Genomic DNA, 13419 nt, shown 5'->3' with positions numbered 1-13419 from the left:
CGCAGAACTCAAAAAGTATTGAACCGAATCGCATGAAATTTGGTGGGATGATTGTTTATTATCCGGGGACCAGTTGACTAGATTTTGGGATCGATCGGGTCAAAGGTCAAGGTCAAAGGTCATGAACAGGTCAAAATGTTCTTGAATCGCATGAAATTTGGTGGGATGATTGGTTATTATCCGGGGACCATTTGATTAGATTTTGGGATCAATCGGGTCAAAGGTCAAGGTCAAGGTCATGGAAAGGTCAAACTCTTTTTTTACCATAGCACGATACATTTTTGTCCAATTGGCATGCAACTAATGCCAAAATGTTCATAATTCAATGCCCAATCTTGTGATATGTGAAGGTATGCGCTCTACCGAGTGCCCATTCTAGTTTATCTCTGTATTCCGTAGGCGTCGAGCAGCGAATGTTTTAATGTCCATTAAACCCTGCATTTGCATTCATTTTGTAATTATTACAGCAAACGTTTCACTCGCTAGTTTATAAGCAACAAGTTATAGAGACACATTGCTGAGGACTATGTGAGCACTGTCAAGTACCAGAATCTGTAGAGCATATCATTTGTCATTGCCAGAAATACACACTTGAGCGACAGGTTGAAGAAGAAGCTGGGAGTGGAGGAACTAAATCTAACAGAGGCATTAAACTTGGGGGCAGGACAGTTATTACAATATATGAAAGAAACAGGATTGAGCAATATAATATAAAACACTGAAATTATGAATCTCCCTTTTATTTTGTTTTGTTTTGTAAGGGCTAGGATACTCTGGTCCACACTCCACTACAGTAGGTGGCGGAAATAAACCGTTCACTGGATGCCATCCGCCATAACATTTAAAAGAAGAAGAAGACACATTGCTGATTCATGCTGTTGATCAGCAGGTGGCGCTAATGCACCAAAGAGTCTCATCGTCAACCTTCATGTTAACCAACGAAGAAGAAGAACAGCTCGCTTCGTGTCTTCTATCACGTCCTCAGACAGGATATAGATACGTGTGAACTGCTGGTCGCTGGTCACCTTGTTGAAAGACTTTGACACTGAAGATGAGTGGAAGAGGCAAAGGAGGAAAAGGACTCGGTAAAGGAGGCGCTAAGCGTCACCGTAAAGTCCTCCGTGATAACATCCAGGGAATCACCAAGCCCGCTATCCGCCGTCTGGCTCGCCGCGGTGGAGTGAAGCGTATCTCCGGTCTGATCTACGAGGAGACCCGCGGAGTGCTGAAGGTGTTCCTGGAGAACGTGATCCGTGATGCCGTCACCTACACCGAGCACGCCAAGAGGAAGACGGTGACCGCCATGGATGTGGTGTATGCTCTGAAGAGACAGGGACGCACCCTCTACGGATTCGGGGGTTAAACTCTGACTGGCAACCCAAAACCAAAGGTCCTTTTAAGGGCCACACACAATATTTAAAGAGCTGATTTCCTACTTAGTTTTGAAGCGGTCTTTACAAAGTGTATTCCATTGCAAAAATATTATCTTCCATTTCAAAGTCCCTCTTTCCTGATGTTTTATATGATGAATATGGGTAGAACGTATTTAGAAGTTATTACTTTGTTTTTCTGTGTTTAATAAAGCTGGAGAGAAGGTTACAAACTACTTTACGCCTCATTGTGTCAGTTACTGAATCGTTTAAGTTCTGAAATGGTCTGTAGAGTTTCAGACATTCTTGTGGTTCTATACACCTTGATTTATTATACAATCTCAGAATCGGGAGTGAAAATAGTAAAACGTTTACATCTTTCCAATTACAACGTGTTATAAAAACTGGGACTTGCCAATTGATATTAACCACTCATATTTTCCAAAATGCAATAACTTTTTAAACGTCTTCGTTCATTTTCAGTCTCTTTCAAATCTGAAGGTCTGAGTCTGCTGCATATTAACAATAGTTCATGCTCCTGCGAGCCGATTGGATAAACTGTTTTCAAACTTCATTTTTTGTGATTTCATACCTCTTACAAGTTAAGCATTAAAACTAGGGCTGGGTACGTTAACGCATCAATTAATTAATGCCGACAATTATTTTATCGCGCGTTAACGCAGGTTTTATTATTTATTTTATTATTGTAAAAGTGTGTTGCTCACAGGCTTTTATTTTGTAAAAGTCTGCTACTGATTGCTGCGGAAGCGGAAAAGAAAGTCATTCGCGGTTTAACAAACATGGAGAATCTCAACAAATGACGGCAGGTATGAGACGCCCTCAAGACACACATCACACGGAGAATACACGAGTTGTATGAAAAGGAGAGGACTGCAAAAGCGACAGCTTCACAACGTGCACCCTGTTGCTCTCACTGGGGACGACTGGACATAGGGTGACCAGACGTCCTCTTTCCCCGGACATGTCCTGCTTTTGAGACCTAAAAAATGCGTCCGGCAGGGATTCCAAAAACGTCGGGATTTTGCTTCGTCGGATATTTGTGTTTCACTGGGTTTTCATAAACTAGTATTTACCCCTTACAAGTTTTGGAAATGGTATCTCCCAGTATAGAGAACAGTCATTGGTCGACCGATCTCAGGGTTGCCAGATACACGTTAATTATCCTCCAAATACAACCATTTTGAGCCTTTGGTACGATACTTCACCATTTCCAATCTGGCAACACTGAGCACCTCGCCGCCTCCACTAGTTCATTGTTGTTTGTGCTATAAACTACGACCAGCGCCGCCGCTCCCATAACGCACTACGCGCTGTGCGTAGGGCACCAAGTCCTGAGGGAGCTCCACAAGATAGGCAACTAAAAAATCCTCAGAGTTATAATAATTATAATGCCGATATTATTTCAGTCTAGAAATATTAGGCACCTTTTAGGCATGTATTTCACAAAACAGGCAGAACAAGAGAGATGTTTAATCTCAGCCCCCCCCCCCCGAGACGAAGTGTCCTCTTTTTCACAAACTCAAATCTGGTCACCCTACTGGACATCACTCGGTAACCACAATGACCTCGGAGTTACTGTGCATTATATTGATGAGAAGTGGGCGCTGCATTCACATGCCCTGACTGATGAAAACAGAGGAGACATTCTGCTGAAACGTGCGCGGGACACTTTACTGAAGTTGCACAGCAGTGGAATGTGTCAAATAAAGTCACCACACTGAGAAGATAGTGCACCAAATATGATCGCTGCTGCGAGACAACTGCCTTTTGATCATGTCCCTGCTTCGCGCTCAGTCTCCAGCGTTCTGTCACAGTGTCTCTGCATAACTGCGTTTGACAATGTCCTGACAGATTTTATGGCACTTTAGTTCATATGGCAGTACATTTAAAATAAGTGTCAAGTTCTAGGAATTGACAAACTGCACTGAAAGTGTTTTCTGGTGTCTCACTCTAACAGGGACAACAAATGTTATGGCACTTTCATTCATATGGCAGAACATTTAAAATAGAAGTGCGCTATACACTACTTTTGAATTAATTATTGGATTTTCCGTGTACAAATGCGATTAATCGCAATTAATCGTGATTAATCAGGGAAATCATGCGATTAATCGCGATTAAAATTTTTAATCGTTGCCCAGCCCTAATTAAAACAAATATTTAAATGTTTAATATTACAGCATGTCCACTGTCGTGAAATCAGCCAAATATAGTAAATACAAAAACAAACACATGATGGCATTAAAATGATATTAAACTTGAATAGAAACCACATCATTCATCCATTTGGATTGTTTTGCTTGTTGGTTGAATGATGGTAGAACATTTTCTATTAAAACTAAATGCATTATCGTCTCATGTCCAGAACCAAATTAGAATGGCTGTATTCATTTTAATTTGGATTAGCTAAACTAATCTTTTGTTCATTCTTTATTGTTCCTCATTTATTCTTTTTCATGTTTTTATTTTTAGTGGTGATATTCCTGGAAGCATTTTTATGTTTTTGGTAATGCAGAGGAATATATTGCATTTGGTGCACCTCCTACGACAATATTGAGTCATTAAATACATTCATGTTGTCCTGGTGTCTACTATAATTGACATTCATAAAAGGACTATTAAAAAAAAAATTAACAAATGCTTTCAAAACTAAATATATCATTCCTGACATGTTAATAAACAAGAACATATATGAATATCTAATAAGAAAGACAATAGTTAAGCAATTTTTGACTTTTCCCTAAAATGCTCTGCGTCAGGACCAGGATTTAAAGGTTGTTGGGCAGCCTCCATCACCTCCTCTTTGTTATCTCACCACTAAGATGAGCAACATTTATATAGCTATATAAATTCTAGATATCTTTACCTATTTCCCTGCATCAATACACATAGATCAGATCCCTATCATTTCTGAACAGTATCACCATCATGATTTTTGCTATTTAATAAATGTGTCTTTCATTTGTTTTTGTCTTGATATCAGAGCATTAATTATATTTCCTGTTATCTAAGTATGATTGTTCATGAACATGATCAATTAATTAAAGTTTACGGTTGACTATTTTTTAAATAAGTATTATAGACTTATAGAGTGTATTTTTCTATATATTTTAGTGTATTTGGTTTCAGGCTAATGCATTACTTTAATAATTAATCCTAACTAGATTATTTTGCATTATTTTGTTCTCGACATTTGATTTTGAAGAAATCTTTTATTCTATATTTTTATATTTTTATAATGGATATGATTATTTTATCTCCAATATACTCTGATTCATCCACATGCGTCACACCACCAGCTCACTAGATACATCTGCTCACAACAACAGTGACTTGTTCTGCGCATGCTCCGCTCAGCAGCCAATCCGACGCAAGCAACAGCACAGCCTCGTTTGCATCGAGCTGATATATATTCCCCGCCCTGAGCTTCAGGAGATATCTTCTCACTCCGAAGAATCAGTCAATCATGCCTGAAGCCACCGTCAAAGCGCCCAAGAAGGGCTCCAAGAAAGCCGTCAATAAGACCGTGACCAAGACCGGCAAGAAGAGACGCAAGTCCAGGAAGGAGAGCTACGCCATCTACGTGTACAAGGTGATGAAGCAGGTCCACCCCGATACCGGCATCTCCTCCAAGGCCATGGGCATCATGAACTGCTTCGTGGCCGACATTTTTGAGCGCATCGCCTGTGAGGCCGCTCGTCTGGCTCACTACAACAAGCGCTCCACCATCACTTCCAGGGAGATCCAGACCGCTGTCCGCCTGCTGCTGCCCGGCGAGCTGGCGAAGCACGCGGTGTCTGAGGGAACCAAGGCCGTGACCAAGTACACCAGCTCCAAGTAAGCCTGCTGGAGACCACCACCTCAACGGCTCTTTTAAGAGCCACCCACCTCTTCTAAAGCTCAATTCCTCATGTGAGCGAAATATGAAGTTTATTTATATATATATATTCCAGGCTTATGGGTCCATAAAATGACAAATACAACTGCTGCTGCATAGTCATCATCACCGAGGTCGTTCCTGATGATGTGACTCAAATACCTTTATTTCTGAACCACATTTAGCTCCTGGTCTCCCAAAAAGAATGAACGAGAATGTAGCTTCAGAGCCTCCCTGGTTTTTGCTATCATGATAACACTTTTTGGAGTTGAACTCTATCATAGTGCACCCCATACCTTGAGCATGCTCTAAGCCAGTGGTCGCCAACCTGTCGATCTCCAAAATAAAATGAAAATAAATTCAAAAACACATTGTTCCTTGTTTAAGAACATTTTCTGAAGTGTCTTCTGAAATGTTTTCTTTCTGACTGGAAGATTGAAGTCAGAAAAGATCTCCGCCTGATTCATGAACGCCTGAAAACGGGTTCGCTTACACAGCCGTGTTCTCAGCTGTGCACCCAGAAAGAGGGAACGTACCACGACAGGTGGGGCGCAGGGGAAATGCAGAAAGACCTTTATTGATAACTTCACATATTACACAAGCTCAAAGTACACAGACATAAAACTAAGTCATCAATAAATATATGTTGAAATCATGGACGGATTAAGAAACCACGGGCCCCTGGGCCTGGACGTGTCTGAACTCACGGGCCCCTGAGCTCATGGGCCCCTGGTGCCGGTAGGCTCGTTCGGTAATCCATCCCTCAGTAGGACTATTGGGGCCTTGTTACTGACATGAATGACTTAAGCCTAGCATATACCGGCATACGGCGCATCGTGTCATATCATCATATTCATATCAATACAATGTTAATCACAGCGACATCACGCGCGGAGGCTCAGGCCCAGGGGCCCCCTGAGCTCATGGGCCCCTGGGCCTGGGCCCGGTAGGCCCGTTGGTTAATCCATCCCTGGTTGCAATGCCTGTACTTTCGTGTACATGTTTACGTTAAGGCATTAACAGGTTAGCCTGCGCGTGCGCGACAGCCGAGATTCTTGGCGACTTGCCAGGTCTTACCTCCGTGAGTTGGGCTTTTCTGCTGTTGTCCTTCAAAACAAAAGCTCAACATTGAGCTTTTTTCTTGTCCATAGAGCAATCTGGTTTACTTGAAAGTGATTGCAATTGCATTTATACTATTATTTGAAAAGGGACAGATGCAGGAGTCACAAATGGTGATTCTCATATTTATTATTATGAAAATTCTTTAAATCTGAGGATGTCTGTAGAGCTGATGTGAACGTAATAACCAACGGTCTGAGTTCAGAACCAATCCCAGATGAGAAAACTTTCATGAATACCAATTTTGCCCCGAAAAACTCGTCAGTGGAGTTGAGAAAATCACCAAATCAAAGACCAGGAGCTGGATTACTGACAGACAGCTGACAGACTGCCTCATGGCTGTCTGTGATTATGAACTAACTACAAGCTCACAGACAGAGTTCAGTCACAGCCATCACACTGACTGGAGTCACATGGCTTGATGGCATTATGATGAGAGCTGAACTTACATGAGTTGCACTGACTGATCATGTTGTCAGTGTTGTGCTGTAATTGGATTGGATTCAATTTATTGTCATTGCTAGAGTCCAGGTACAGAAGCAACGAAATGTAAATAAATACAACATTTATATTGGTAGTTCATCCAGCTGTTCATTGCAAATGTGTTTTTTCTTGTTCATATTGTGTGCGGTTAACAAATATTTTACTTGTTATATTACACTTAAATTCTGTGTACCTGGTCACATCAATTTGAACGCTGGACCAAAATGACAATTAGGCCAAATAAAAAGTCATAAATCCAGTCTGGACAGTCGTTTTCTCTCAACGCCTCAATAGGTAGATCTTGTCGTCATGAAGGCGGAGGTCAGGGATCTTGGGCTCAAAAAGGTTGGTGACCACTGCTCGAAGCAATTGCTGTAACCCAGCACTAAGGAGAAAGGACCACTAGGTCGTCAGCGTAGATCAGATTAATGAAACTTTCTCCCACCATACATCCTGTCTTGCACTCTTTTAACTCTTTAGAAAGGTCATCCATATAGAGATTAAAAAGTGCAGGGGACAGTATGTGTCACTCTGAAGGGTGCAGATACACTCTTACACCATCTGACGTGCATACCAAAAGTGCAAAATCCTAATAAAATATGGTGGCACCGCTCGCTCTTGTAATTTGACGAACAATTTGGAATGATTAATTCGATCAAAAGCTTTAGATGCATCCAGGAAACGGATATATTGTGGTGTTATGTCTCCTGTACTTACTAACAACTTCCTTCAGTGCATATATACATAAGTCTCTGCTATGTTTACTTTTAAAACCAAATTGATTATCAGTGGTTACGATGTGATCTTGAAGCCGATCTAAGAGGATTTGTTCTAATACTTTAGAAAGTATACTGGCCAGAGCAATTGGTCGATAATTGTCAATGCTGGATATTTTTATTTTTGATTACTGGAACTAACAACACAGTGAGCATAGTCAGGAAGTACGCCGTGCATTAACAATCCAGAAAAACACACAGCAAGTAACACTGACAATCTGTTGCTAGCATGCCTCAGATGTTCTGCTGTTATTTGGTCCACATGCTTTGTTCAATGACAATTTTCAATAGCATACAACACTTCATCAGGTCTAATACACACACCAGCATCATTAGGAACATCAACAATATTAAATGTGTCACTTTTAACACTTGAAAATGTCCCTATAGTGTTTACTCCACAGATCTGCAATACTGTCCGAACCAACTGCCCTATCAATACTGGATGGCAGGGGTGTCTTTTACATTACATTATGACATTACATGTCATTTAACAGACGCTTTTATCCAAAGCGACTTACAATAAGTGTATTCAACCTAGAGTACAAACCAAGAACAACACGTCTTCATGTTATTGGCAACTTTAACTTCTTTCCAGAAGTTAAAGACATTATTCTGCTGAAAATGTTTATAATCCACCGAGACAAGAATAATTATGTTCCAGTCCTACGAAACATTTTGACCAAATATCGATATTTTGTTTTAGATCACCACTTTAAATACATCTTCACTTGTCTGGGCAAGACATTTTGAAAAAAGCAAACATTTCTCTGATCTCAATCTTTTTGTTCAGCTGTATCTAATATAATGAGCAGGAGTTTCACAGATTTGAATGGAGCCCAATGGTGTCGAAAAAAAAAAAAAAAAAACTTTAAAAAATATAAATTAACTTAGGCTGGACGGCTTCTGCCACAAAAGGTTGTAACAGTTGTGATGCAATTTAAACGTGTATATGAGGAATAGTCACTAAAATCCTGTGCGAAAACCTGTCCATATGCTTATTTCTGCATAATCCCATCAGCGTCAGTGAAGCAGCTTTTATGTGATTGATAACACATTTCAGCATCTTCTACAGAACTACAGAGATGAACATGTCCTGTGTGAGATTTAACATCCATTATGATCTACAATCATGTACAGACTTTTTAAAGATATTCATGGCCTGGAAAAAAGTGCCAACATCGTTATATACAGTGGTTCTCGAATGGTGGTTCTTGAGATATTTAAATCCTTTAATAATAGTGGTTTCATCTCTCCATTGCACATTATTAACTCTGCTTCTTCCCCGGAGTCCTTGTGACTTCACGTCTCATCGGGTCCATTGGACCTGGCTGGGTCTGATGCCTCATGGCCCTGCTGATGCCCCGCCCACTCCTCCTCTCTACCTCCATCTACCTGATGGATCATGGAGGTCTGGATCGTGGTCCATGCCTACTACCCACTATTCATACACTCTGTCATACTCATTGAATGTGTTGTAACTCTGTAATGATTCCTTCTGGTCACATGGCATCTATTGTTCTGTCCATCCTGGAGAGGGATCCTCCTATGTTGTTCTCCTAAAGGTTTCTTCCTTTTTTCACCGTGAAAGGGTTTTTTCTATTTCTTGGGAGTTTTTCCTGATCCGATATGAGGTCAAGGGTCAGGGATGTCGTATGTGTACAGATTGTAAAGCCCTCTGAGGCAAATTTGTAATTTGATAATGTGCTGTACAGAATAAACTGAATTTAATGTGTAAGTTCACAACAACAATTTTTTAGATTCACTATTATATCAGACACTGAACAAATGTGTGAAGAAGGCCAGCACTGTGCTGGGGTGTCTAATCAACACGGTGGAGGTTGATGGCAAAGCTCTCATCCCTGATGGACAACACCTCACCCCATGCATGCAGGACTCTCTCACAGCTCCTCCAGCCACCGGCTGATTCGTCTCTGGTGTGTGAAGGAGAGGAACTGCAAGTCCTTCCTGCTGTTGTCAACCTGCAAGTGAGATATTTAACAACTATATTTAAAATGAGTTTCAATTCAAAAATCCTTTAAAAATAGTTGTTTAATAAATATGTGTAAGTTCATAACTAAATGTTATATATTCAATATATGTTTTCTTAATATATTGTTTTGAACCTAAAATGCTTTTCTCTGGTTTGGGGACTTGTCTGAAAAATAAATTTCAGTGAAAAAAGGATGAGAACCACAGACCTCCACCCTGGGATTCTTTGGTCCATGTTATATTTGTGTCTGTGCGATGAATTATTATTAAAATATGAAAGGGAGAGACTAGTACTGGTACTAGTCAAATTAATTATGATAATAGTTTTGAAACTGGACTTAATGTAGTTACATTTTTAACAATATTGCCTCCCAAACGTTTCATTTGCTTGTTTATGATTATGAGCAACAAGTCATAGACACATTGCTGATTCATGCTGTTGATCAGCAGGTGGCGCTGAAGCACCAATTAGTCTCATCGTCAACCTTCATGTTAAACCAACGAAGAAGAAGAACAGCTCGCTTCATGTCTTCTATCACGTCCTCAGACAGGATATAGATACGTGTGAATTGCTGGTCGCTGGTCACCTTGTTGAAAGAATTTGACAGTGAAGATGAGCGGAAGAGGCAAAGGAGGAAAAGGACTCGGTAAAGGAGGCGCTAAGCGTCACCGTAAAGTCCTCCGTGATAACATCCAGGGAATTACCAAGCCCGCTATCCGCCGTCTGGCTCGCCGCGGTGGAGTGAAGCGTATCTCCGGTCTGATCTACGAGGAGACCCGCGGAGTGCTGAAGGTGTTCCTGGAGAACGTGATCCGTGATGCCGTCACCTACACCGAGCACGCCAAGAGGAAGACGGTGACCGCCATGGATGTGGTGTACGCTCTGAAGAGACAGGGACGCACCCTCTACGGATTCGGGGGTTAAACTCTGACTGGCAACCCAAAACCAAAGGTCCTTTTAAGGGCCACTCACTATATAAAGAGCTGACTTCCTATATAGTTTTAAAGTTGTCTTTATACCATTTGTATCGCTTTGTAAATATAATCTCCCATTTGAAATTCTGTTTTCGCATGTTTTAGAAGATGAATACAGGTCAAACTAATTTCGCAATGTTAACTTTATTTTTCTGTTAGTTTAATAAAGCTGGAGAGAAGGTAATGAACTACTTTACACCTCATTGTCTGCAGTTACTGTATCGTTTCAGACATTTCAGAGTTTCAGTTTCACTTGATTAAATATACAATCGGGAGTGAAGAGTGACACTTATTAGGGTCCGAGAGGCAGACTAAGTCTGTCCAGAGGACCCTATTAAAATGCTTAGAATTCTTATTCCGCTGCTCGCAGCTTTAATATTGTCTTTCCATTTATAATGTGTTATAAAATATACCAATTCACACTCTTGCTCATTGAGAATAACCATATCCATATTTTCCAAAATGCAATAACTTGCGCAACGTCATTTGTTTTTAGTCTCTTTCAAAGGTCTGAGTCTGCATCTTAACAATATGTCATGCTCCTGGTAACTAAAGGGCAAAACTGTATTCAGACTTCCTATTTGTTGTGATTTCATACCTCTTTAGAATTGAATGAACATCTTACAAGTTAAACATTTTGAAAAATAGTGAATTGTTTGATTTTACAGCATGTCCACAGGACCATTTTCGTGTGAAAGTCAGCCAAATATAGAAAATATAATAACACATGATGGCTGTAAAGTGATATTCAACCAATAATACATTACACTTGAATAGAAACCAAATAATTCATCCATTTGGATTGTTTTGCTTGTTGATTGAAGGATGGTAGAACATTTAAATTAGAACGGATGTATTTTTTTTTTGTTGGATTACCTAAATTTATCTGTTCATTCTTTATTGTTCCTCATTTATTCTTTTTCATGTTTTTATTTTTAGTGGTGATATTCCTGGAAGCATTTTTATCTTTTTGGTAATGCAGAGGAATATATTGTCTTTGGTGCACCTCCTATAACAATGTTGAGTCATTAAATACATTCATGTTGTCCTGGTGTCCACTATAAATGACATTCATAAAAGGACTGTTTAAAAAAATAATAACAAATGCTTTTTAGAACTAAATATATCATTCCTGACATGTTAATAAACAAGAACATATATGAATATCTCGTAAAAAAGACAATAATTAAGCAATATTTGACTAAACTTTTTACTTTTCCTAGAATGCTCTGCGTCAGGAGGTTGTTGGATGGCCTCCATCACCTTGTTGTATTTTATATTTGTATGTGTTCTAATATTCTTTATTCTTATGCTTCTCATATCTAAACTCTCATCGGCCTTGTCCTACAGGATGATTCTAAAAACAAAAAACTGAGTTCAGTTTTGGGTTATCTAGAGAGTTCTTGTTATAGGCCCAGGAGAAATTAAACCCACAGTTGTTTGAATTTTGATATTATCCCTGAAGAATCAGACAGACACGATGTACGATTCTGTTGGTCAAGGCCAGGGAGGAGACGCTTGTCCTCCCTCATTCTAGCCAGGTCCGATTAGATTGACTATTCTCAATATAGTCAGAAGACGTTATCCGTGAAGAAAAGGACTGTTTCTCTCTGTTTGTCAGACTTTCACTTCAACCAGTTCAATAGAACGTCCCACCTACTCTTGCAATTACATTGACGATAAGAAGAATAAATCAACTTAAACTTAGACAGTTTGACCTTTATCATACACCACCGGGCTTCCAATCATTAATTACGCTTTTAACCTCCTCTTTTTGATCTCATAACGAAGGTGAGCACAATTGATATAGCGATATAAACTCTAGATATCTTTATCTATTTTCCTGTATGCATCAATGCACGCATATCTTATCACTATTATTTCTGAACAGTATCATAGTTTCTTTTTCGATACATTTTTGTTTATTTGGTTTCATTACTTTATTAATGCATCTAAATTAGTTTATTTTGCATTATTTAGTACTCTACATTTGATTTTGAAGAAATCTTTTATTTTATAATATTACCTATAATTTAATATGAGATGGATTTGATTATGTTATCACAACTATCCTCTGATTCATCCACGTGCTCACTAAATACATCCGCTCACAACAACAGTGACTTGTTCTGCGCATGCTCCATGATTATATTGATTGAGTGAATGATCAATTTAAAAAAACAGTTTCCAGATTAATCGGTAATTAAAATACTTGTTAGCCGCAACCCTATTTAGGACTTCACAACCCCTTATGAAGCTAATTAAAAAATTTAGCAGCAATGCCCATCACAGTAATACGTTTATACGCTTTAAACATGTTATGAATAAACATATATTTACACACCTTGTGGACAGTGTTTTTTTTTCTCTATATTGTAATTCATGCATCATAGCTTCAACAAAGAATTAAAAACTATCCTGAATGAAAATGTTTGAGCTATTTATTTGATGTTAGTACTTACTATTTAGTTATCTTATACACAAGTAATATTGTTTAATTATTGTAGGTGTTTGCTTCTAAAGGTTTTTGTATTTGACTTTTTTTTTATAATACTGTTTATACACAGGATGTTTTTTTAACTGTCCTAAGATATTATTTTTGGTTTAGAAAATACATTTGTCACTTGTTTGACCCCTGATGTTTATATAAATCTAAATGTAAATGTTTAGTAAATGTAAATGTTTTGTAAATGTTTTTAGTAAATGTTACTTTAATTACCATGTAAGGCATACCAAACAGGAATCTCATTTTTTCAGTGGGTTTGATCGTTAATAGATTAATGGATTAAAAGTGATCATGAGCTGA

General features: G+C 39.0%; 2 protein-coding genes across 2 annotated transcripts; both read left to right on the top strand.

The window, feature by feature from the left end:
• The first annotated feature begins 1047 nt into the window (after positions 1 to 1047).
• On the top strand, positions 1048 to 10610 carry LOC130195036 (uncharacterized). The gene is made up of 4 exons (XM_056416281.1): positions 1048 to 1358; positions 4868 to 5228; positions 9541 to 9634; positions 10237 to 10610. The coding sequence occupies exons 1-4, from the start codon at positions 1052 to 1054 to the stop codon at positions 10561 to 10563; spliced, it is 1089 nt and encodes a 362-aa protein (XP_056272256.1). The 5' UTR covers positions 1048 to 1051; the 3' UTR covers positions 10564 to 10610.
• On the top strand, positions 4840 to 5679 carry LOC130195517 (histone H2B-like). The gene is made up of 2 exons (XM_056417098.1): positions 4840 to 5303; positions 5454 to 5679. The coding sequence occupies exon 1, from the start codon at positions 4858 to 4860 to the stop codon at positions 5230 to 5232; it is 375 nt and encodes a 124-aa protein (XP_056273073.1). The 5' UTR covers positions 4840 to 4857; the 3' UTR covers positions 5233 to 5303; positions 5454 to 5679.
• Positions 10611 to 13419: the final 2809 nt, after the last annotated feature.

This window comes from Pseudoliparis swirei, chromosome 6 (genome assembly GCF_029220125.1).
Source record: "Pseudoliparis swirei isolate HS2019 ecotype Mariana Trench chromosome 6, NWPU_hadal_v1, whole genome shotgun sequence".
NCBI lineage: Eukaryota > Metazoa > Chordata > Actinopteri > Perciformes > Liparidae > Pseudoliparis > Pseudoliparis swirei.
The sequence above is the reverse complement of the archived record's forward strand: the minus strand, read 5'-3'. Positions and strand labels throughout refer to the sequence as shown.